At 39.4% G+C, this 27,218-nt stretch overlaps 1 protein-coding gene across 4 annotated transcripts in view; it reads right to left on the bottom strand.

Moving 5' to 3' along the window:
• The window catches only part of gnas (GNAS complex locus), a 317,108-nt gene that overhangs the window by 73,877 nt on the left and 216,013 nt on the right, over window positions 1-27,218 (bottom strand). For all 4 annotated transcript variants that reach the window (XM_072556893.1, XM_072556897.1, XM_072556894.1 and 1 more), the window contains exon 5: window positions 20,942-21,039. In XM_072556893.1, coding sequence (XP_072412994.1) covers window positions 20,942-21,039 — 98 coding nt within the window. The remainder of the gene's footprint in view (window positions 1-20,941; window positions 21,040-27,218) is intronic.

Here is a 27,218-nt window from a genome sequence, read left to right as displayed (position 1 = left end):
CAGCAGATACTGTACATGGGGACTCCACCAGCAAGTTCCCCTCCAAGCAACTCACCATCATAATCTGGAAATAGATCATTGTTCCCTCACTGTCGCTGGGTCAAAATCCTAGAATTCCCTCCCTAGGGCCATTGTGGATCTACCTCCAGCACACAGAATGGAGTGGTTCAAGCCAGCAGCTCATCACCACCTTCTCAAGGACAATTCGAGACGGGCAATAAATGCTGCCCAGCTAGCAGTGCTGACATGTCACGAATGAATGAAGTCACTAAAAATTAACATGCAGGTGCAGCGAGCCATTAGAATGTTAATGAAATGTTAGACTTCACTGCAAGAGAATTTGTACTGGAGTAGTGAAGTCTTGCTGCAATTGTATAAGAACTTGCTTTAGCCCACACCTGTGAGCACTTTTGGTCTCCTTATTTCAGGAAGGATACTGTTGCTATAGAACAAGTGCAACAAAGGTTCATTAGCTCTGTTCCCAGGATAGAACATAGAACTGTATAACACAGGAATGGGCCCTTTGGTCCATGATGTGCAAAACATGACTCCAAATCAAACTAATCGTTTCTGCCTGCCCTAGGTCAATATCCCTCCATTCCTTGCATATTCATGCATTTATCGAAAAGCCCCCTAAACGCACCTATCATATCGGCCTCGACCATTACCCCTGGCAGTGCTTTCCAAACTCCTACCACTCAAAAAAGATTCTGTCAACCTTATCGGGTATCTCAATTTTATAGATTTCAACCAGGTCTCCCCTCAGTCTCATCTCCCTCCAAAAGAAAGCAACCAAAGTTTTTCTAGCTCCTTATAGTTCACGCCCTCTAATCCAGGCAGCATCCGGGTAAGCCTCTTCTGCACCCTCTCCAAAGCCTCCATATCCTTCCTGTTATGGGGCAACCAGGGTTGAACGTAGTACTCCAAGTGTGGCCTAATCAAAGTTTATAAAGCTACAACATGACATCCTGACTCTTGTACTCAATTCCCCAACCATTAATGACAAGCATGTCATATGCCTATCTACTTGCATGGCCACTTTCAGGGAGCTGTGGACTTAAACCCCAAGATCCCTCAGTACATCAATTCTCATCAACATTCGGCCATTAACTGTATACTTTGCCTTAACATTTGACCTCCCAAAGTGCAGCACCTCACCTCACCTGATTAAACTCCATCGCTATTTCTTCACCCATACCTGCAAATGATCTACATCCCACTGGATCCTTTGACAACATTCTACACAATGTACAACTCCACCCATTTTTGTATCATCTGCAAACTTTCTAACTCACACATATATATAAATGACTTGGGTGAAAATATAGATCACAAACAGATGTCCCAGTATTGATCTCTGCAGAACACCACTGGTCACGGACCTTCAGCCTGAAAAACACCCTTCTCCCACTACCTCTGCCTTCTATGAGCAAGCCAATTCTGATTACATGTCATTCCACTAGAACATGCGTTTCATTAACACAAATTTGCTACAACACGATTGACAAACTGTTTCTAAAGTGCAAAGTTTTAAAGCATGCATTGATTATAACACAATTCCAGCCCTGTTAGTTTAAATGGAGCTGCTATTATGATTTTCTTATAATACAGGATTGCATGAGAATGGACTATGCATTATAGCAGAACCATCTGTATCTCAAGTTCCCTTCTTGAACACAGGTCCTCTGGGACCTCTCCAATGGCAGCAAGGATACAAAGATCTTGGTCATGACCCCAGCAAGTTCCTCTCTTCCATCTCTCAATAACCTTCGGTAGATACCACTGGGCCCTGATCCACTTTAATACTCTTTGAAGAGACCCAACATCACTTCCTCCTTGATCTCCAAATGCCTTAATGTATTAGTATGCTCCACACAAATCTCACTATCTTCTATATCCTTCTCCTGGGTGAATAATTTGAGAGAGTATACATTCGGACCTCACCCACATCCTCTGCCTCCAAGCACAAGTTCCCCTAGAGGTTCTACCTTCTCCCAAGTTATCCTCCTGTTTTTAAATATATGTACAGAGTGTCTTGGGATTCTTTTTAACCCTACTTGCCAAGGTCATTTTGTGGCCCTTTGCTTTCCTGATTCCCTGCTTGAGTTCTTTCCTGCTTTCTTTATATTCCTCATGGACTTTGTCGAATTTTCTTCCTAAACCTTATACATTCTTTTTTACCTTTTGACTAAAATCACAATCTCACTTATTATCAAAAGGTCCCTTAGCTTCATTACTGGAACACAATAGTCTGAACTCTCAGGTCTTCGAACAAATGTCAAATGTGGAGTCGCCTGATAACAGCTCCTCCCAATTAACACTCCCTAGCTCCTGCCTAATGCTGATGTAATTTGCCCTCCCCCAATTTAGTACCTTCCCACGAGGTCCTGACTTATCCTTATTCATAGCTATCCTAAAACTTAAGGAGTTGTGATCATCGTTTCCAAAATGCTCTGCCACTGGAAGGTCAGTGACCTGGCCAGGCTCATTAGCCAGGTCTAGTATGGCCCCTTATCTAGTTGGACTATCCTTATACTGCTTCAAGATGGCAGGAATTTCCCATGGACACCGATCGGACAAACCGGGCCTGTATTCTCGAGAGTTTTGTTGAATCAAAGCTGATTATATTGAAACTGACAAGACACTTAACAGCCAGAATATATGTAAATTACTTTTTTTGGATTATGAAACCAGGGGTCACATTTTAAAAATAACGCAGAGAATTCTTTTTACTTAGAAAGAATTGTTTTACTGTTCAAAATTTTGTACTACAAAGGACTGTGGAGGTTCAGTCTTTTGAGTATGCTTGGGAAAAGATTGATAGATTTCCAATTACCAGTGGTGTACAGGTTTATTGGAGTGGGCTGAATAAAAGACAGTGAATGCCTCAAATGGGCAGAAGGGTGTATACATGTTCCTATGATATGCATACAGTTACATGTCTGAAGTTGTTTGGAATTTAACGCAGGACATAAAACCATTTTCATTAACAACTGCTGAACCTGATTAAAAGCTTTATTTATTTAAAAGAATACCAGCATTTAAGCGCCAGCATCTGAGCATATTCAAAACCACAGAAATTAAGAGAGGTTAAACAAATTAAGATAGATCTTGGTCAGGCCCTTGGTATAGGTCTTAAAACAATAGGCCCATGCGAATAATATGACAAACTTATGAACAGTTTCTGGTAGTTCCTGTATCAGTGGGTGAATTAGGAGAACAATTTTTACATGTTTAGTGACTCTTACAAAATGTTAAACAGTGCAACAAAAATGGTTGTTATAATCACGTGACTTAACTTCACAGTAACTTTCCAGAAGTCAAAAATCAGCAGGGTAAACAAAAACATATGTACCTCCTGATGGGTCTGGAATGTAAATGATGGTACTAGAAACTGCTACAGAGATAATTACCTCCAAGAAAAACCCCTACATAATAAAATTGCAAACTAGACACATTATGCAAGACGATGTATTAATTTCATTTCATTCAACTTCTGAGATTGGCCACAGTTGTTTATTTGCAATGGAAACCTTTGTGTCGATGGTAACTGCTCCTTCCATTGATAAGTACAAAGCAACTGAAGGATGCCAGTTTAACTTCTCCTTTTCAATTCAATCACTCATGGTATGTTCACAAGTGTGTCTGTACAGTATTGTGACATATTCCCCCTCTAAATGTGCCCGAAGTGTGGGTCAAATAAGTTCTATTTCTGATTTAACGCTCCAACTTTGTGGTACTAACAAGGTCAGTGTCCACCAAACAGGGAGTGGGAACACACATGCACCTATTGTTTGAAAAGAGAGAAAGATTAGATCACAACCTGTTTATGGACAGGTGAGGAGAATAGCTTTGTTTTAAACTTGCAATTTATCTTTAATGTCAGCAAGTAGTGACTTGTCCATAAGGGTCGAACCTGAAGCAAACTAACCCTCCATGTTAATGTAGTTAAATTAGAACCTAGTTTTGCATGTGGATAAACATGTTAATAGCACTTTTGCAAGATTTATTAAAATGTAATAGTTACAATAAAACCAGGAAAAATAGGGTCATGGCTAACAATGGATGGAATTATCTCAATACATTTGGTGGTGTATGCTGCAGGTCAACAGCCATACTCGAATATAAAAACATATTTTAATCCATTTATAGAGATTTGGCTAATTGGTAGGAGACAGCACATGAGAATAAAGGGTGCTCTTTCAGATTGGCAACATGTAAACTAGCGGAGCTCCACAGGGAACAGCGTTGAGGCTGCAACTGCTTACAATATACATTATATGACTGAGGAAGGAAGAGGGTACTGTAATCAAATTTGCAGATGACAAAAATAGGTGAAAAGGCACATTGAGAGGGATACAAACAGCTTACAGAGAGATAGATTAAGGAGGCAAAAATTTGACAAATGATGTATAATGTTGAAAAATATGGTGTTCACTTTGGGAGAGAGAACAAAAGAACATTGTATTTAGATGGGGAAAACTTGCAGAAAGATGCCCAAGTCCCTTTGTATTGCATATTTGTGAACAAAACACAAAGCTAGCACACAGGTGCAACTGGCAATCAGGAAGGCTAATGAGGTGTTGGCCCTTATTTCAAGGGGGTTGGAGTATAAGAGTAGGGAAGTCTTACTGCAACTGTACAAGGTGTGCTTAGACCACACCTGGAGTACTGACAGCACTTTTGGCCCCATTATTGAAGATATCATTTTACTGAAGGTAGTTCAGAGAAGGATGATTCCCAGTATGGAGGAATTGTTTTACAAGCAAAGGTCTGAGACTCTACTCACTGGAAATTAGAAGCATGAGAGATGATTACATTGAAGCACATCAGGTTCTGAAGGGCCTTGACAGGGTAAATGCTGAGAGAATGTTTCACCTCATGGGAAAGGCTAGGACCAGAAGGCACAGTTTCAGAATTAAACAGCACCAATTTAAGACAGAGATCGAACATACAGAACATAGAACATGGCAGCATAGTACAGGCCCCTAGATGAGGAGGAATTTCTCAGGTGGTTGAGTATCTTTAGAATTCCTTGTCGCAGAGCATGTGGAAGGCAGAGCCCTTGTGTATATTTAAGGCTGAGAAAGATAGATTCTTGATCAAAAGGAAAACCTAGGATTATGGGGAAAGCACAGGAAAGAGGACATGAGAAATGTCAGGTCAGCTATGATCCTATTGAATTGTGGAGTGGGTTTGAAGGGCTGAATAGACAACTCCTATTCCTTTTTCTCAAGGTCTTTTAGTCTAAACCAAATTGGAATTGATTTGGTCTGACAAAAATGCATGCCTTATTAAAAACAAAAGTTCTCAGTATTCATTATGTACATTTAACAATCATCTACACCGGAGCAGCTATTTATGTTCCGTTGCAATTATAACATGCAAATAAATTTCATTCACGTAGACAGTTTACCAAAGATCGATTACTTAAGGTAATAAGATAGCAGCAAGAAATTTTCTAGCTCCCCAATATATAAATGAACGAAAGTTGAAATCTAAGTATGCAGTGGAGCATAAACAGTGAGATAGACTGGTTATGCCTAACTACCCATTTCTGTAATGTGCACACACTACTGAAACTGTTGCTGCTGCTGAAGGATGAACTTTTCCCCCTCATTCTTGATGCAGTTATCACATAAGGTAATTTAACAGCTCATACCTCCAATAAAACTCATTTCTAAATGCTCAGTTCATTATTCAAAAATCAGTATGCATGGTAAAGTCTAAAACTAACTAAATTCTGCAGTTCTGTAGTGAACATCCAGCTATTCCCTCTAAAAACACACATGACAAAACGTCATTTGAAACATGCAAATTCATGGATAAACTGTTTTCTTTAAAGGCATCTGAACCCACTAACAAAAACAAATTACACAAAAAATGGCTATGAAAGTTGGGTAATAGCTCCTGCAAGTCAGGGAGCACTTGGCTGACAGGTTAAAGGATTTTGTGTTAAGTATCTAACAAGTAGAAATATCTTCACTCAGCCAGATTCCCAAAGATTTGAGTTTTACTTGGGCTTCTTGATGTCACTCGTAACCACTATCTTGATCAAGTGTGGTGCTGGAAAAGCACAGCAGGTCAGGGTGATCTGCCGTGCTTTTCATGCACCACACTCTCGACTCTGATCTCTAGCATCTGCAGTCCTTGCTTTCTCCACCGCTGCCTTGATGAAAGGACAGTCATTGTTACTTCATCCTAGAATTCCTATAGCCAAGTCTCGACCAAAGCTGCAATGAGTACCTTAAGCATTCATGGGCACTTTACTGTTGATTAAATCTCACTTGTTAGTGCTATCAACAATCTGTGGAGCAGGTTTCCAGCACCAGAGGTTGCTGCTAGGGCCCACAAGCTTTGTTATGCCCAGTATGCTTAGCCATTTCTTGACATCATGTGGAATGAACCCAATTGACCAAAGGTGGCAAACCAGGGAGGGGCTAAAGTGAATCACATCTACTCAACACTTCCTAGCTGAAGACGGTTTCAAAATAACATTTGCTTTGCTTTCTCACAGTCATGCTGGGTTCTGTCACCTGAGGATGGGAAAGTCTATGATGTCTCTTCGTTACTTAACAGTCTGGCCCAGAACTGCTGAGCTTTGACATGTTGCACTGGCTGAGAGAAAGCTCAACTCTCTCAAGGGCATAATGCTTCTTGGCACCTCATTTTTCAGCAGGGCCTGGGAAATAAATCATGGGCTCCTGATTCTAGGCCCCTTATCATCATCTGTTTTTCCCATTGAACTCACTCCACATCCTACAGATGCCAAGAACTGGGAAACAAAATCAGTGGGATTGAACTTTTTTTTAATTGGTTTAACAAAACCTTGGAATTTTTGTACTTCATACCTCTATTTTAAATCCCATCAAAAACTCAGGTTGTGTGAAAAACACACCATACACCATATATTTCACAGTCTAGTCATTCATATTATGCGCTGTTCCTCTGTACATGGCCGAAGGCAATATTTGGAAAAAACATTCGGAAGGCTTGAACCTCACATGAAGCACCACAAATATTAATCTCATGTACAGATGAAAATAGTGAATTAGCTTACATACATCGTTGTCATATAACCACTGGCTTAATCGGCCAGTTTAAAAATGGCAAAAGCCTTCCAGTAAATTTTCACCAAGCCATTCACCTGCAATAATGTGCTAATTTTATTCAGACAGGTGGACTCTGAATACTGAAAAATACTCTTTGCAACTAAATAATAAATATTTTCTGATTTAAAAAAAATCAAAACTAACCACATAAATGGCCAGGGTGAAGTATGGCAAAGGTGCTGCAGCTGCTGGAAACCAGGCGGAAAACAGTTCTTTTCGTCAGGTTTGGTTTTCAGTGGCTCCTTTTCTTTTCCCACTGACTCATTTATTAGGTAATGCAGCCATGTACCAAAATGACTTCTGCATCCATATTAACATAAAAGGCATTTCGACTCAGGCAGAAGCAGAATTAGAAGAATTTACCAATATCCTCAATAATTATCCCTCCTCCCTTAGACTTAAAGCCACAACGTAGAACAGAATACAATAGGTACAAGTTACCAAAATAAATTTTTCTCTAAGATAATTAATTATGTTCCTACATAAAAAAGGCCATTATCTTAAACACATTCTCCATGGACCAGCAATGTCACAGCTATTGTAATTACACTACATACATACAAGGAAGATTGTAATCAGTCAGTTACAATTTCATTTTTACTGTATCTCAGATTTAAACAAACTGTTAGTATTCGTTACAGTAGCATCACTGTATTTTCCCCAGACAGAGTTCTTGAACATATGGAGCTTTTAGCAAGAGAGTCCATAATAATTTGTAGGTCATTACGTCTTAGTGATTTCAACTTCTCACATTCCCAGTTCGATGTATCATCTTCTAGTTAAAACAACCCCCTTCTCCCCCGATCCCTTGCAACTTCTCTCACTTCCTCACAACCTTGTCAACAGTCTCCGTTTGTCCACATCCAGAGTACATTTGTTTCCTTAATTGTCATTCAAATTATCATTCTAAAATATTCTAAGAATGAATACAAATAGCCATTATGAGGGATAGGCATAAAATTCCAAAAGGAATTTTCCCAAATTTCATCTAACAGCAATTATTAAAGACAATACTGCAAGAGTAGGAATCAACATTAATACAAGGATGGGACACAAAACTATTCTAGTCTGTATCATATAAACAATCATTACTGAGAAATGGCAGCGAAACATTTGAGTCACTGGGCATTTAATTCATTGCCCAAAAATACATTTCAACCCAAAATTCACCTCTTTCTTCAAACTCAAATCAACCAATTCAAGTCCCAAAGAACCATCATTGTTTTTGCACACTACAGGTCGCTATGTACAAGTCGACTTGGCACATGACAATTTTCCCAAGTCCCCAAAGTCACGCTTTTTATTTTTGGATAGACTGCACAGACGTTGAATCCTCCGGCTGTGACGTACTACATTTACATTAGTCACCCTCAATTTCTCACATCCTAAATGCATTTTTTCCTTACTGGTATCTTATAACCAGATACCAAGAATCCAATAAGTGATATTGACTGTGTTTGAAAGAGACATCTCTGGAGAGCAGATCGTATAATGACAACAAAGAGAAATGAGTCTTCCAAAATAAAGCAAGTGAACTATGATACTGGCTTTAAGCAAAAGGTCATAACTGTCACTAACTCAAATAACCGTGTTGTACTAAGAGAATTCAGCAGTGAAAAACTGAGACAAGAATCTGGAGGAATGTATTTGGAAAATTATGCCCAAGGACAAATGAGTCAAAGTTTGGGAGAAGATTTGTAGCTAGGGTGCTCGTTGTTGTGGTTCTGTTCGCCGAGCTGGGAATTTGTGTTGCAGACGGTTCGTCCCCTGTCTAGGTGACATCCTCAGTGCTTGGGAGCCTCCGGTGATGCGCTTCTGTGATGTTTCCTCCAGCATTTATAGTGATTTGTATCTGCTGCTTCTGGTTGTCAGTTCCAGCTGTCCGCTGCAGTGGCCGGTATATTGGCAAAATGACATGACCAGATATCCTTAGTAGCCACACACTCAGATGACAAGCAACATGAGTTCGACTGGGACAACACTACTATTATCGGACACGCCAAACAGAGAACAACCAGGGAATTCCTAAAGGCATGGCACTCATCCAATCAACAAGCACATCAACCTGGATCCAATATACCGGCCACTGCAGCAGACTTTTGCCCGAAACATCAACTCTCCTGCTTCTCGGATGCTGCCTGACCTGCTGTGCTTTTCCAGCACACATATTCGACAAGATTTTGATAAACTAAACTACGCTCTGGCAAGTTCTGAAACAATTCCATTGAAAACCATAGCTCATAAGACGACACAATGATACTGGTGTACATAGTTGAGGGAATAAAATGAAAACATGTGGTAATTCTCAAACATAAACGCACGCTGAATATCGTATTTGATCTAGAGTAGGATCCTTACGATGATGCCATAGCCAAAGTGCCTCAGTTCTAAAGAAGGGTCACTGGACTTGAAACGTTAATTATTTTCTCTCCACAGATGCTTTCAGAATGACTAAGTTTCTCCAACAATTTATGTTTATGTTTCTGATCTTTGGCATCCACAGTTCTTTTTTTTAATATAATGGGATAGATCTTTCCTCTACTAGTTACTGACCTTGGAAACAATTTTGAGAGAGGTGCAGGATGCCTTTCTTTTCTTTTACAAATTCTGACTAAACAGTAACATCGGTCTTAAATTCCTTTGACTTAGTTAATGCAAGGCAACACCCAATATGTCATTCACCCCTCACTACCGTTGAACTGTGTTGAAATTAAACTTAACTGAAAGAGCACACTACAGGTTTGAGAGAAATCCAAATGTATAGGCCTGAAGTTTTCCTGTTTACAATATTTGGGTCATCCCCATCACAAATTGATACCAGTCTTCTAACTTTCACCCCTTTAGATTTGTTTTGATGGCCTCAAAGTAATGAATCATTGTTTCATGACCAAATAAGTCATAACGCTTCTGAATTATCAAGATACAAAAAGCTGGATCATTTGTTGGAGGACTGTCAGGATTATTACAGGAGACAGCATCCCATTTTAGGGATGCCAATTCATGTTCAAAATTACCACATTCATTATATGGCCTCAGACTTTTGGCTGGGCAAAGGTTGATACTAGTGGTTTGTGTCTCCTTGGTTCTGTCTTACAATTTATTTTTGGCAATTGGACCAATCAGCTCCTTTACTTTTTTATACCTTATTTCTCCAAGGGCATCTACCTACTTCATAATTTCCTCTTCAGGCATATTTTGTCTCCTGTTTTCTGTTTGAATTGAACTTGGATTTTGTATGCATCAATCAGTGCAGCACTGATACTCAAGTTGGAAACATCTTGCTGTAACATGGACGTTGCTGTTTTTGATCCTGAAGAGACCATTTCACTTGTTCAAACAGGCCAGATTCATGGTCCATGATAATTGCTCCATGACTTGCAATCATCGGATGAGGAGTAAAGGAATCTTTCATAGATACTGTCTCTGGACAAGCATGCTGAACGAGGGGGAACAAGCCTGAAACTGGAGGGACTGCATCAGTGAACTTTGGAAAGGCAAAATTTCCAAATGGAGGTGCAGCTTAGTCTCTTCCACACTTGGTGATCTGTCAATCAAACTTTGAACTCTTCATGTTCTCAGAGACATTGTGCCTACAATGGTCAGCTATAACAAATTAATATCACAGGATTCACTTACACTCAAATTTTCATACCCAATGATTTTTCACAAGCTACTTGTAACATTGAGGGCAAGTTAGCCTGCTATCCCTGTGCATTTGAACCTTCATAGCTGCCATCCAAAAGTCAAGAAAATGAAATGGCCAAGAGGAAAAAAAACGCAAGGCTACATTAAAAAAAAAGGTCATGATCTAGAATTACTGATCTCAACATTCAAATTGAACCTGCATTTCAAAATTTAATGAGGTTTACATTATAGGAAATGAATACACTTATTCATTCAATCATGCTTACTTAAAAGATACACAGCAATGAAGGCTCTGTCAAGCCTCGAGTTAAAATTGGTGCAAATGTATATTAACAAGACCATTAGATGGTCCACAGAGGACATCAATGGGCAGTGCACCTTGAATTCAAAGAGTACTACTGATCACATAATATCCTTTTACAAGTCTTCCAGTTTTAAAAACAAAAAATTTGTTTGTTTCAAGAACAATTTAAATTAATATGCAGAATCAGATTTGAAAGAGAGAACACAAGAAAGGAGGTGCAATCCAGTTTTTCCCCAGGATTCAGAAACACATTTCTAGCCAGAACAGAGAAGGAAGGAGAAATGGTCATTTCAAACTTTGTCCAATTAACGAGTCAGAATCAAACTGGGAATTAATGTATTTGGTTCAGTGCAAATGTGCAGTTTAAGGATCTTAATCCTCCAAGGCATGAAATGGAATTGAACAATAGTTTACATCAAAAGAAGTATTATAATAACCTCACCAGCTGCAGTAGAAAGGTATAAAGGTCTGAAAACCTAAGTTTACAATAGCACAATGACAATGACAACCAAGTAATAAATCATAAGTGCATTACAATTCTACACTGCAAGCTGTATAAACAAATAATGCCTGGCCACTGGATTCAGGTGCTTCACTCCAGTTAGTGACTCTAACTTTGTATAGTTAGAGTGTCATTTACTCCCGCTAACATGACCATGAGGATCAGGTGTTATACGTCATTTAGAGACCTAAACTCAGTACAATTTTACAGTAACATTATCCTAGTAATACAGAATACTGGGACTAAAGGCCACCAGATTCTCTACATTTGATGGCCTACAATCTAGGGACGAGAAACAGCTACAGAGATAATGGATGCATTGGTTGTGCCCAAAAGTTCCCCAGATTTCAGAAATTTCCTAGCCAATTGGAAAACAATCTGAAGCTTCTACTCAAGGCAGAACGATGACAGAAAACAGTACATTAATCGGTCAGTTATAACATGTAATTGGGCAAACTATGGAATCCATTATGAAGGAACCAGAATATTTAATAAATCAAAATGCAACCAAGCAGAATCAGCATGGGTTTATGAAAGGGGAGCTGTTTGGAAAAAAAAGTGTTAAATTATTTGGCAGGGAAAGGTGCAATATGCAATGTGGATAAAGGGAGACCAATACACATAACTGCATCTGAATTTTCAAAAGAGATTTGATAAAGTGTCAAATTACACACTATGTTAGCCATGGATACAGAACTAGTTAACTGACACGAAATAGAGTTAGAATAAATGAGTCATTTGTAGTTTGCCAGTGCTTAGGCCTCAACTATTCATACTTCGATGGAGGAACTGAGTGGGGTCAAATTTGATAACAGTATAAAGATATATGGGAAATCAAGCTGCAAGAACAGAAACAATCCAAACGCTTAGAGTGAGTGTCGGGCACACATTTTTTTTTTAAAAGGGATTAACATGATTAGATTCCCTACAGTGTGGAAACAGGCCCTTCAGCCCAACAAGTCCACACCGACCCTCTGAAGAGCAACCCACCCAAACCCATTCCCCAACATTTACCCCTGACTAATGCACCTAACACTACGGGCAATTTAACATGGCCAATCAACCCTAACCTGCACATCTTTGGACTGTGGGAGGAAACCTAGGCAGACACGGGGAGAACGTGCAAACTCCACAGAGACAGTTGCCTGAGGCAGGAATTGAACCCGGGTCCCCGATGCTGTGCTAACCACTGAGCCACCGTGTTTGACAGATGGGGTATGTCATGAGAAAAAGTATTCACCATGGTATTATTCAAATTGAAAGAAATTTACTGAACGCTGTAGTGCAGTGATCTGGTCATCAATCAAAGCATGCAAGTGCAAAAAAGCTTGCTTTCAATTAGAAGCAATTAGTAACATAAATGGAATGTTGACCTTTACTGCAAGGGCAGTTGGAGAATAAAAGGTTGGGAAGTTTTGCTACAGCTACACAGAACACTGGTGAACACACACCCAGAGGTCTTATTCAGAGATTATATATGTACATTGGAGAAAGTTCAGGAAATTGATTCTTGGTAGAAAGATTTTGTAATATCGCCATAAAAATATGGAAGTAACCTGCTTGCATCATAGCAGTACTGGAATGCAAAGTAGGATGTAACCAGCAGACTATGGATCTGTTAGTTTTGACTGTTGGAGTAGACCTGTTGAGCTTTCTGCAATGTGTGTATATTCTAATCTTCAATTAAATACAATCTAACAATAGTTTGCCAAGCCTGTGTGCGTGATTGGTGAGTTTACGTAAAGAACCCAGAAATATCTATAATGAAAGACTGAACGGATTGGGCCTATACACATTGGCAATTTTAAAAAATGAGATATGACAAATATAAAACAGTGAGAGGGCTTACGAGGAATATTCTAAGAGGGTGCTCCATATGAGGTAGAATCCAGAAAAAGAAAGCACACAGTTTCATGCCAAGGGCTGAGCATTTATGATGGCGACAAGGACAAATTCGCCGATTCCTGATGAAGGACTTTTGTCTAAATCGTCAATTTTCCTGCTCCTCGGATGCTGCTTGACCTGCTGTGCTTTTCCAGCACCACTTTAATCTTGAACTCCAGCATCTGCAGTACCCACTTCTGTCTAGGACAAATTCTCTACTTAGTGACCTATGGAGCCTGATTAACTGAGTACGCTCAAGGCTGACAGATGGATTCCTGAACAACTGGGGAGTCCGGAGTTATAGAGAAAAATACTTTTCCTCAATAGGTTCATTTATTTGCTGCTGATGCCAGGGTTATTACACAGCATCTTGTGATGCTAACTTCATAATTTGCAAAGAAACTAACTTTAGCAGGAATAATCATAATTTGCTGCCTTTAAAAGTATCTGACAATGAAAATTGCAAAACAAGATAGAAATACAGAATGAAAGAGATTGCAAGGAATAAAGGCAAGGAAGCAGAAAATGTTCAGCCATGTACCAACAAGAACTCTGGACTGGGATTCAGTTTTGAAGAGATTACTTTATCACAGAGGAAAAATATTAAAATTAAGCTAGTGTTGCATGCACAAAATAAGTTCACAACAGTGCCATGACAACTTGCAGTGTGAATGATAGTTCTACATTCAGAGACCAATAAAAACAACTGGACATACAACAGAACAGCATATACACAATAAATTTCTGTATGAGAGATTATAAAGAGGGGTGCAAGGAAATGACTCAGGAAAATCAAATCTGCATGTTATAAGGCATTGATATGCTGGTGGAATAAGAGCAATTTGAACTTTATAAAGCATCTTAAACATTTAATAATTTTGGGAGGTTTAAAAAAGACATAGGGGAAAAAACTAGGAAGACTGGAAAATAACTTGGTCAAAATGGAGGGTTTTAAGGAAACATCTGAAATCGAGCAAATCACACAACACCTAGAACACTGAACATTTGGTCCCTTTATCTCAGATAAACTGGCATTGCAGACAGTTAACTTAGTTGATCCTGGATGTAGGGGTTGGGGAAAAGAGAGCTTTTATTGTGAGGAGAGATCGAGAAGGTTGGGCTTGCTCTCAGTGGAGCCGAAAAGAATGAGAGGCATCTTAACTGGCTTGATAGGGGAATCCACCTCTCTGCATCAACCCTGTGTGTGTGTGTGTCTAGGACCAGCTGGCATAATCTCAGACTAAGACTCTCAGGGGACTCTACTGGGTAGGTGCTGAATGTTTTCGAGAACTTGAATCTAGAACTTGAGGGCTAAGTTCAAAATTAGGCATATCCTATTTATGACTGAGAAAATTTCTTTTCTCAGAGAGTCTTTGAAATGGTCTTCTCCAGAGAGCTGTGGAGATTGGGTTGTTGAATATATTCAAAGCTGAATTGCAGTTTTGATTCACAAGGGAATTGAAGGTAATGATGGACAGCTAGGGAAGAGGAGTTAAGGTCATAAGCAAATCAATCATGATCTCTGAATGGCAGAACGTGTTCATTTGGGCACAGTGGCCTACTTCTACTGTAGCTCTTTAATTTTTTTTCCACATTACCTCTTTACCACTGTTATTGCTGAAAGCCTGGAGACTCTAAGCACTCCCAGTTCTGAAGAAAGTCAGCTTCTTTTACCACAAATTGTGCCAGATCAGTCAGCATTTCCAGAATTTTCTATTTTTAGTTCAACATTGTTTAAGCTTTTACTTAAGTGACAGCAGCAGCACATATGAAAGCAAAATACTGCAGAGATGCTGAAAACAAAAACAGAAAATACTGGAAATACTGAGCAGATCTGGCAGCATCTTTATCAGCCGATCACATGATCGTGCTCTTTGATCACCTGCTCAAAACAACTTGCGAACCAAAAGCATTATCAGCTCTCTAGCCTAAACTTAAACAACACAAGTCATGCATGAATACTCCGTTGTTAACATACTTTAAAGTATTTCCTCATTTTAGACAGCTGAAAATGTTTGCAACAATTCCTGCAGCTTAAAAAAATGACCTGGGTTGGGAGGGGAAGTTTATTCGATACAAAATAAACACAGTTAACTGTGCAGCATTCATACACAAATACTAAATCACTGGCATAAGATAAACAGATTATCAATGTGAAGAAAAAGGTATCAGAGTGCATATTTTGAGGGTTGCAGATTCACCTCAACATATAAGAAAGATATTGGAATGCTTTCACATCTAAATTATGATAGAGATAGAGCAGTTTCACAGTAAGTCACAAAGAGAGAAAACCAAATGCTGGAGAGACAGGTCCATTCTAGCCCAATATTACTTCTGCAGAACTGTAAATGACGGTTTTTAAACCTTTTGCAGGGGCAAAGAAGCAAGGGGGACATTGTGTGAAGGCACAGTGTAAAATACAAAGAGGTTGTTAATTGCAATAAAAAGAGAAAGACAGATGTGAAACAGGTGTAAATTAAGGTGCGAAAAGGAGAAATGGATTTTTTCTACTGGTGGCAAAGTACACTAAGACACGAATAGGGCAAAGTTGTGATGGGGGTGGGGGTGTGGGAGACTGTAAGCAAAGATAAGGAGAATGACAGGTATAATTTCCCTAGGGTGGGGGATTTCAAGATTAGGGGACATATTTTTAAGGTGAGAGAAGACAGATTTTAAAAAGACGAGGGGCTTTTTAAAAAAAATAAACTGAGTGGTTCATGTGTGGAATGAACTTCCAGAGAAAGTGGTGGATGTGGGTACAGTTACAACAATTAAAAGTTACATTTGAGCAAATACGTGAATAGATTAGATTACTTAGTGTGGAAACAGGCCCTTTGGCCCAACAAGTTCACACCGACCCTCCAAAGAGCAACCAACCCAGACCCTTTCCCCTACATTTACCCCCTCATCTAACACCACGGGCAACTTAGCATGGCCAATTCACCCTAACCTGTACATCTTTGGACTGTGGGAGGAAACCGGAGCACCTGAAGGAAACCCATGCAGACACGGGGAGAATATGCAAACTCCACACAGTCACTTGCCTGAGGCGGGAATTGAACCAGTGTCTCTGGCGCTGTGAGGCAGCAGTGCTAACCACTGTGCCACCGTGCTGTCCCCATGAAGTATGAAAAGGAAAGGTTTGGAGGGATATGGGCCAGGAGCAGGCAGGTGGGACTAGTTTAGTTTGGGATTATGTTCAGCATGGATTGGTTGGACCAAAGGGCCTATTTCTGTGCTGTATGACTCTATAACTTGAGTGAGCTCGTAACCAAGCCTGAAAGCTTGACCTTGCAAGTGCATGAGAGGCCAAGTACCTAAGGAGAGATCAAGGGAAAAGCAAACAGAAAACTCTTCATTTTCTAATCTACACTGGAATGAGGCTATCACAATTACTTTGGAAAGTTGACATTTCAGCAAATGGGACAAAATTCGAGGATAAAGTTTCAAAGGTTCAGTTTTCATTCATTATTCAATGATTTGGCTGAAAAGCCATCCAAAAGCTGGTGAATTTACATTGTTTATTTTCATTAACTATGTGGACATGAAAATTTACAAGAAAACCACTGGTTTTTGACTAAAAGGAGTAAAAGAAAACAATAGTACTAAATACAGAATAATTTTTTTAAAAATTCTCAACAGTAAAAAAAAAGTACTGGTAATTGGTTACTTGCTGAGATATGCAGCATGTAAAATTCATAATGCAGTTAAAATAAATGCAAAATTGAGTTTCCTAAGTATGAAAGCTACAGTCATGATGTTGCATGTTGAGACATACAATATCAGGGGCATGCAAAGACTTAGGATCTTCAAGAGTGCTTACAATTGAAGCAAAGACAGTTTTTCTGCATGAAGTATTAACTGGTGGGCAATTCCTTCAGATGACATCTTATGCCAGTGTTTTTTCAATCTCAGCAGACATTACCACACTCATCCAATTATCAAGCAAAACTTCAAAAATCATAATTAAAATAGCAGAAAAATGCTGTTGAACAGCCTAAGATGTACACTTTTGCAAATGATTATTCCTTATTTGAAGCAGAATTGCTGGGAGAAACTCTCACTACTACAAACCATTCCTCTCAGCCCAAATGTAGATCCCTGTTGTAGCAATTAATCAGGCATCCTTTGTTGCAAGGGAAACCTGAAGCCAATGGGACTTATCACTTGGACTGGATATCACCCTAAAGTGGTAGGCCATTCTACAATATGGGCTACAAAACAAAAACAGACAAGGTCATGATCAGCTATTGTGTCGGATAATATTGTAATAAAAAACAAGTAGAGAACCCCAAGGGAAGTCATCTTAATTTTAATGGAATAATCACAAATTATCTGCAAGGTTTCCTGGTATTTAATAAAAGGTTTCAGATATTCCTCCCTGTCCAAAAATACTCTTGCTGTCCAAAGACAATTTGTTGTAAATTCTAAAGGAGCAACTTCAAGACCAGTCAAGCCATAAGAACAAATATTCAAGAGGCTCCACCAACGTCAGAAATTTACCAGTACCTCCACCAATGTCCAGAACCCCTCTGGTCCTCACCTTCCACCCCACCAACCTCTACATACATCGCATCATCCTCCACCACCTACAAACAAACCCCACCACTAGATACATTTTTCCCTCCCCACCCCTATCAGCATTTCGAAGAGACCATTCCCTCCACGAATCCCTCGTCAGATCTGTACCCCTCACCAGCCCACACCCCACTCCTGGCACCTTCCCTTGCCACCTGGGCCCACACCGCTCCCCTCACCTCCGCCCAAGATCCCAAAGGATCCTTCCACATCTGACAGAAATTTACTGGTACCTCCACCAATGTCATCTAGCACCTGATGAGGTCTCCTCTACATTGGGGAGACAGGAGGCCTAATTGTCGAGTTTTCAGAGAACATGTCTGGGACACGTGCACCAAACAACCCCACCGCCCTTTGGCTGAACACGTCACTCCCCTCCCACTCCGCCAAGGACAGGCAGGTCCTGGGCCTCCTCCATCGCCAAACCCTTACCACTCGACGCCTGGAGGAAGAATGCCTCATATTTCACCTTGGGACCCTGCACATTGAATCAGCGTGGATTTCACCAGTTTCCTCATTTCTGCTCCTCCCACATTATACTGGCCCCAAGCCTCCAACTCAGCACCGCTCTCCTGACCAGTCCATCACCTTTCCCATCTATTCGCTCCACCCTCCTCTCTGACCTATCACCTTCTCCCTCACCTTCATCTAGCTAACACATTCTCATCTACCTTTCCAACCCCCACCCCCTCCCATTTATCTCTCAGCCCCCAGCCCCATTTCTGATGAGGGGCTTATGCCCAAAACGTTGATTCTCCTGCTCCTCTGATGCAGCCTGACCTGCTGTGCTTTTCCAGCACCATACTCTCGACAACAATTTTCAAGATCAAGACACAGAGCATCTCTTTATTAAGAGTCCAGCTTGATTACCAAGGCCACCACATGGAGCAAAATTTTCTTTAAAGGTATGTTATCGGAAGTTAGTTATATCATCAACCAAAAATCAGTTGAAGAGTTTAGGGTCAGTGCTGTGTGGGGTATCTTTTCATATTGCATGATAATTTAGAAAACAATTGCCAAATAAAACTCATCTTTTGGTGTATATGGTATGCTTAATGCCTTATGGAATGCTTAGTAATGTGCATAATTAGCAGAGAGAGCAGCCATAAGAAAATAACAGTAATATCTGCATTTTCATCTATGCTACATTTGTAACAATTTCCAGTTCTGGGACTGCAAGCATAAGCTAGATACAACTCCAGGTTTGTTGTAAGTAGACAGATGGGTGCTTGAGACACTAGTTTGTGACCTCAATTCATTTTTCTAGAGAGGATGCCAAGTTATCATTGCTTTCCTCCATGCTGTCTTTCCTGCATCTGCCTTTTAAGGCAGAATGTGTGCGCACTTCAGAGGACTTAGTGAGTAACTTGCTCATTTTTGCTTCTGAAATACTGCTGCTAACCAGAATGATTTCCATAATTTTATCTACTATTGACAGAACGAGATTACTAAAATGCTGCATTTACATTACAAAAATTAGACTGTAACCTAGACAATGGATGTTAAATAAAAGCGACGCAATTGTGGTTTGAGACCCAGAAGGACAACACACCGGTATTGAGAAAGCTGTGTGGAAAACAGCATCTCGGAGGAAATTTTACAGGTGATCATCAAGAGCTGTCTATAATTTGTTGGAAATTTACTTCGAAGTTAAAAGCTAGAACTTGACAGTAAAACAGGAAGAGAAACAAAAAGTAAATACACCATAATTTTAAGCAGAACAGGTATAAGATTTGGGAACATCAAGGTGTTGGCAGCCATCAAGGGCAGTGGTGGTTGCATGGTCCCTGATCACGTACCATGTTTAACACGAAGCTACTGTTGATTAATAGAAAGTCAATAGGCCTGCATATACCTGGCCAGATTTACATGTCTCAAATCTTCGTACCAAATTTGCATTTAGTCAGTCCAGCAGGATTTTTCTAGTACCCAAATTAATCCACTGTAATTGTGACCACTGATGAATAATCACTTAGCAAGTCTGTTTTCCTGCAACCTAATTTTGTCTTTTTAAACATCTCTTCAAACCACTTTCAGTGTTACAACAAAGACCAAAAGTGCTGTACTTAAGTCCTGCGCTTCATTTCTTCAGCATCCTTTTGTATCCAAAGTATTTTAACATCCTTTTACATTTCTTTCTACATTCACTTAGCCCAAACACATTTCTTTTAATATTGTGTATTTAAGAATGAAGTGCTAAAGTTGTTAAAGGCTTCATTACTGTTCCTCACATCAAGTCGATCCATCAATATAAAATAGATTCAGAATTGAAAACTAGCCATTAAAATAAGCACTCGACCCAACCCCTGCTCACAGCTATCAAAACTTTCATCAATGCCTTTGTTACCTCAAGTCTGAACTATTCCAGTACTCTTCTAACTGGCCAGTTGTCTACACCATACGTAAACTTCTCAAAGTCTGCATCCCACATCTTAACTCCCACAAAGTTACCCATCACATCACCAATATGCTTGATCAAACCATGCAGGCACCAGATGGTGTATGCTTAAATTTTAAAACTGGTTTCCCTCCATGGTCTTTCCTGTTCCTTTTTCAGTTGCCTCTTCTATCCTTAGAAGCTGAGATTTTAATAAGTTTACCCTTGACCAAGGTCTTGTCACATACCATGACAAAAGGTAGAAAAATCCTTTTAAAGTATTCTTGGACCTTCAGGCAACAGTGGCATAGCCTCTTCAAAATTACAATAAAAGAGTTTTTAGTTTAGCAAAAAAATCAACACTTAAAGCACTTTTCAGTGTTGGTTTTAGAAGCAATGTTAGCAAGTAATGCAGGGATTGGATTACTAGATAATTTCCAGAAATAGAGTTTATATTAAAGTTACGTAACACTCTGCATTAGAGCAAATTCTACACTGCCCATTCCTCACCACCAATTTACGAAGAGAAGATAACTTACTAGTGTGCGCAGTCAATGAGCTGATATTCATTCGACCTCTCGTAGCATGCTTTCACACCTTCATCCTGCCAGAGGATTGTTGTATGTTCATAGAACTCCTGAAACAAAACATTTAAATCTTATTAGCATCTCAAAAGTTCAAATCATATTTTAAGAGTGGTGAAAATTACATACAAACGTGGTACTTTATGCATTGCTGGCTATCTCTATACAATGACTGGTGCGATAGATATTGGTATAGTCATAAGGATGTTGGATAATCATATAGTTCTGCACCATTAGCAACATAATAGAAGAGGATTGGGACATTTGGCCCCTCGTGCTTGTTTTGCTATTCAATTACACCACTGTTGATCTCAGACCTAATTCCATACACCCATCTGTGCTTCATATTCCTAAAATACTTAGCTAATAAAAATTAATCTCAAATTTTAAAATCACCAAGTGATTGAGCATCAGCTGCTGTTTGCAGAAGAGAATTCAAAACTCTCACCAACATTTGCACAAAGAGGTGTTTCCTCAAAACATCTAACGTTAATTTTAAGATTATGGTTTCCAAGTAACAGACTCTCAAATTGGAATAGATTCACCATCTCCATCTACCCTATCTATTTCCCGTATTGATGGACTCATATAGCACAGAAATGGACCCTTCAATCCAACTCATCCATGTCATCCAAACCTGACCATTTTGCCCATGCCTCTCTACACCCTTCCTATTCATATACCCATCCAGATGCCTTTTAAATGTTGTATTTGTAACAGCCTCTATCTGAAAAACTTTGATCAAATTAGCTTTTGAAGTTCAAAACAGGATATTAAAACAAATATTACCTAGGTGTCCAAGTGTCATTCTAATAAATCTAACCTGCACTCCCTCTGTTACACTCTTTCTGAAGTGTGATACATGTACTCTCTATTACAGGCATCTATAAATGCAAAATAGCAACTGCATTTGTTGGAAATCTGAAACCAAATCAAACTAGAATGAAAATAGGGAGGCCAAACTGCATCTGCAGAGAATGGATTAACTTTCTCAAGCATTTGAACTTTCAGTTACGCAGACCCAAAATATTTATCTTCAAAAAAAAGCTTTACCTGCAGTGTTTTTGCAACATTGCCTACTTTTATGCATAAATACATATGTTTAGGTAGCACTATGCATTCTGAAGTTGTGCACAAATATCACAGAAATGCTGAGTGGAACTGATCCCTTACGCCCCAAATTCCCAAAATGGGCATAATTGAAACTCTCCTCACCCACCACTCGCTTACTTCAAAAGCCTTCCAAAACTCTAACTCCATTTTTGGAATCTTTGCTTCAACTCTTCCTTTCTCCCCTTATAAAATTGTCCAAGGCCATTCTAATAACGTAGCTCCTACATGAATACAGGTGGTTACCGTTCTGAAACAAAACCCTGCTTGATTGGCTCCCAATTCATCAATTTCAACACCTGCTTATAACTATTGCTGCACCTTGACAGCAGCGTGTACTATCGAAAAGATACAGCATGACAGTTCACCAAGGTAGCTACAATAGCACCTTCCAACTTTGTGACCTTGAAGAATAGGGGATGCAGATGTACGGAAACACTATTTTCTGCAAGTGCCTGTTGACACAAACTTGATTCGGAACTATCTCTCACCACTATAATTAGCGACTGACCTTGCACCTTCAAGCAGGGCGCAATGTTCTTCCCCGAAGGTGCCCTGGGACCAAATCCAAAGAAGACCTTAGCTATACCAAAGTACAGAGGAACCTTGGTTATCTGAATGAGATGGGTAGGCACTATTTCGTTCGGATAACTATCATTCGGTTAACTGATTCAATGCCTTTCCTCTGGGGCTCGGAGTTTTCTGTTAAATCCACTCCCTGTTCAGGAGATGAGGCAGCAGCACACTGCACGTGAGCCTGTCCCCCACCCGCCCCCAACCCCTGCCCAAAACCACTCCCCCATCCGCCCCCTTACCTGGGCAGCCATACTGGACACCAACAATAAGACTACTGCTACCACGTTTTGGGGCGGGGGGGTTGGGAGTGGCATTGAGTCTCCAAATAGCGCGCATGCACACAAATTTTTACTGCAACATTTTGACAGGTTCCACCTTTGCCCTGTACAGGACAATGTTGGAGAGATTATCTGTGGAAAGTTTGGGGCGGGGGGGGGGGGGGGGTGGTGGGAAAAGGGGTGTTTGAATAGGAAATTGCTTTTCTGTAGGGTAAAATGATTTGTAGTTTCCAGATGAGTTTTCAAACAAACAAAGTCAGTACATTCATAAACACAAGTTTCCACAAAATGTTTAAACCAAATTTTTTATGTAAAAAAAGTTTCCCATAAAAGTACAATTCAAATCCTTTTATGCTGGCATTAACAGGTGTTTTCTTTATCAAAATTAAATGCATAGTCATTCTTTGAATATTGGAACAAAAATTGTCAATGAGAAATCTATTTAACCAGATTATTAGTTTTGGATCAGGGTATCGTTCGTATCTTTATTTTCTGCACAAATTGATGACCACACTTCCCTAAATTAGAAGCAGCAATATCTAAAATAACTGTTTAATGTTTATATTAATATAAAAAAACTTGCTTCTTCTGCTCACATATATCATACCTTTTTGGGGTGACTTTGCCTAGTCTAAACGAAAAATACTCTGGAGCCATCTCTTTCAAACGGTCTGTAGTAATATGTAAGTGAACACGGGTTAAAAGTTGACACTTTGTCAGCGCAACATGGATTTGGATTAATATTTGGGCAGCCATTTGAAGCTATAATAGAACAGGAACAACTAAGAAAACATTCTTAGCAATAGCCACTGACTTCAAAGTTACTAAAGCGGTGAATTATTTCAATGCATACTTTGGCCAAGTTTAATATCAAAAAAAACACTGTGCCTCTGGACTTGAGGAGGAGAGCACACAAAGAGAAGTGAGGATTCATGCTGCTGCTCATTTATCAGAAGTCCTGCTAGAACCATCATTTGTGAATACTGTGTGAAGCCAGTATAAGACTTAATTCTAATGTTTTATTAAATAGCCGGTCTAACAGATTACCTAGGTTCACATTTGAAAGATTTCTTTGTTGAGGATCTCTCAGATGTTCAGAGTTCAAATCCCACTGTAACCAAGTGGAAAACTGTACCACAGATCCCAACATAAAAGATAACTATTTTTGTGTCAAAAATCATGTTTAGGCCTCATGTTCAGCATATACATCAACTCCTATTTTTGAGGCACGCTGTATTTGCACTAAATTTTTGCCCTTAGAAATGAATGCTTAACTCATCCTCGAAGTTGGTACATAAGATCATGGGACATTATGGACAGTGTCACTAAAAGATATGCAGGTGTTTAAAACCTGTCCACTTAGTAGGCTGCACATGGTGAATGACAAATAAAAATGGGCCTTCCAACAAAAAGAACAAAGTTTGAAGCTGTTTAAGCTAAAATTTTTAACATTTGCCAACTTGTCAAATAACCGTGCTGCAGCAAAGGAATTCAGACTTCGTGGCAGAACAGGCACAAGGGAAAGAGGAATATGTTTTCAAGATGCTAAAGACCAAATGTGCTACATGAACACAAACAAGCCACCGACCTGATCTTGAGTAGCATGTAACAGAATGAGTCAGAAATTTATAGAATGATTGCATGGACACCAGAAATACAATGTATACACACCTAAGTGATCTCAATCAAACCAGTAAAAATTCCAGAGCAACAGCTGAACACTTCAGTTACTTCATTGAACAACTGTGACTCGTACTGCCACTGAAATCCAAGATATCTCAGAGACTACCCAAAATTCTTAACTCCAAAATTACCATGTTTTTTGGCGTTTTACCTGATGTCTGAAGAAAAATCAGAATGAGGCACTGGCTGCTTCGACATGGTGAGCACAGCATCAAGTTTGGGGCCAGTTCGGGACTCAGTAATTTCAGCAGTAGCTGCATTTATGATATTGGTCCAGCATAGACTTATGATAGTGGAGACAAGATGGCGTCAAAGAAAGTAAACAACTCCAGCAGCAGTGGCACGTCTCCAGGACATGGTTGGGCCCAAGTGATGGCAAAGGCAGTGACATTCTGGCTGTGGCAGTGTGCAGGGCCACGGGGCACCTAAGTGTTTGCAGACTGTAAGATGGACTTTGTAGTTGTGTGTTTCTGGCAGCAAAGGACTCATGATCTGCTATTTCCTTTTTTTTGGCTGTTTCTTTTATTTCTGTATTTTCAATCCAGTCTTTTATATTCTAAGAAGGTAAGAGAATGGCAACTGGTACACTTTTCACAGTACCCCTGCACTCAAGTACATGTGACAATAAAAATCTAAAAATGTAGTAAGTACCTATTTGAACCCTACTGGCAACATGGATGAAATACCCATGAATTTTAAATCAGCCTAACTGAACCATAAAATCAAACAGTTCAAAAACAGTTCTAATGAAACATCCTATAACAGGAGAAGACAAAATTCTTTATGGTACTAGCCTGCATAGTTGATGGAACAAAATTAAAGTCTTATGATAATTCACAGCAGGTTCCCCACAGGGTTTTTGTGCTAGTACTCAAATAACAACGACTGGATAAATGAAAATTTAGTCAAATTATGGATTGCCAAATGCATGGAAGAGTTGCCCTGGTAGCCAACTGAAAAATTGCAGTTCATTAGTTATGAAATGCCACAGTCCATCTAACCAATGAGATCAAGAGATGCTTGTGAATAAGACAGACCAAAATTGCAGTTCCACCATTAAGTCTAACATTTGTATTTTAATCTACAGATCTGTGCTTCAACAAGCTATTTCAAGGAGTACGCTCATGCCAGATTGATTAGGTAGATGGTTGATGGAAGATAAATAAATTAAGTGGAAATACGCATGTGTTTCCCCTGTTATGATAAAGCCACACACATTAATCATGACATACACAAATTTATTTGCTGGCTCAAAAAAGATAGAATATCCAATGTAATTGACAGAGAGGATGACGATTTGTTGTGGAGTGATGTTTCTGAAACAAAAAGCACTAAACCTGATCCTTATAATAATGCCACAGCCAAAGTGACTCAAATGTTGATGAATTCAGATAATTAATTTGACTTTTTAAAAAGGGTTTTGATTGTGGTTAAAGTGTATCCTTGCAGAATTAACTCAGCATATCACTAAGTTAGTTTAAATGTGAGAAAAGAAATTGGTAATTCAAAGTGGTGACCACCTATGCCAAAAATAAAAAGAACACATTTTATGCAGGTCAATAAGTTCGATTCCCTGTCTTTGTTTCGATTTTGCAAGATTTCAATTGTTAACTTGGATGTTGCAATATATAGTGCATTTGGTTGATTGTATGTTAGTGCCAAATTAAATGAATCCTAAAGCCACAAGATCGCCAAAAATAACCCAACTTGCTTTCCTTCCAGGAAAGAAATATGTGACCCTGATCTGGTATATGTCTGACTACCAGTCTATATATTTTATATATTTGACACCTAATGCTATCAAGGTCAATAAACTTAGCCTTATCAGCACTTTTCACATCCCAATAACAAAAACAGCACATGCATGAAAACCAATTTCTTCAATAATTTGGTAAATGCAACTACAAATATGTCCTTTATTTATGGCTCCACTTGGAGTATGCAGACAAAGTGAAGCAGCAGTTATGAGCTACTAACATGCATATCTACCTTTGTCAACGGTTCAGAAATCAAATGCACCACATATATGGTGCTAGCTCACGTAAACCAGGAACTACCTAGCTTTTGTTACTACTACATGCAGTTAACAACTCTCAAACAGATCAACAGGAAGTGCACCACAAACCAGTGCATTGCATCTACAGGTTATGCAAATCAGGTGAGGTGATCCAATACGGAAAGGGTCACAATAAAATGAGCCCCTAGATGGATTTCATGAGGAATATATATGACAAGCAGTAATTTTAACTGAGATCAAGCAATGGAGTGGAAGCCTCCCTACACTGATTTAATTGACTATTGATAAAGCTCATGACCCCAGTGCAGTTTTTAGTTTGCTATGTCAAAATAAGCTTAAAGCTGCACAAATTATTGCTTGAAATCTTATTTCACCTCGGTTGGACATTTAACTCCAAACTTCTTTGTGAAAGACATTTTTCTATTAGCTGTTGTCATCAGGCTCTTTGACCACAGATTTGTCATCTTTAATCCCACCCCTCTATCAGTATCAGAATTCCACTCTTCCATTCAACAAGTCTCCGTATTTGCCACATTGGTAGGTGGAGGAAATGACAGTGTGCTTGCTG

Source organism: Chiloscyllium punctatum, chromosome 37 (assembly GCF_047496795.1).
Source record: "Chiloscyllium punctatum isolate Juve2018m chromosome 37, sChiPun1.3, whole genome shotgun sequence".
Classification (NCBI taxonomy): Eukaryota; Metazoa; Chordata; class Chondrichthyes; order Orectolobiformes; family Hemiscylliidae; genus Chiloscyllium; species Chiloscyllium punctatum.
This window is presented reverse-complemented; position numbering and strand designations above follow the sequence as displayed.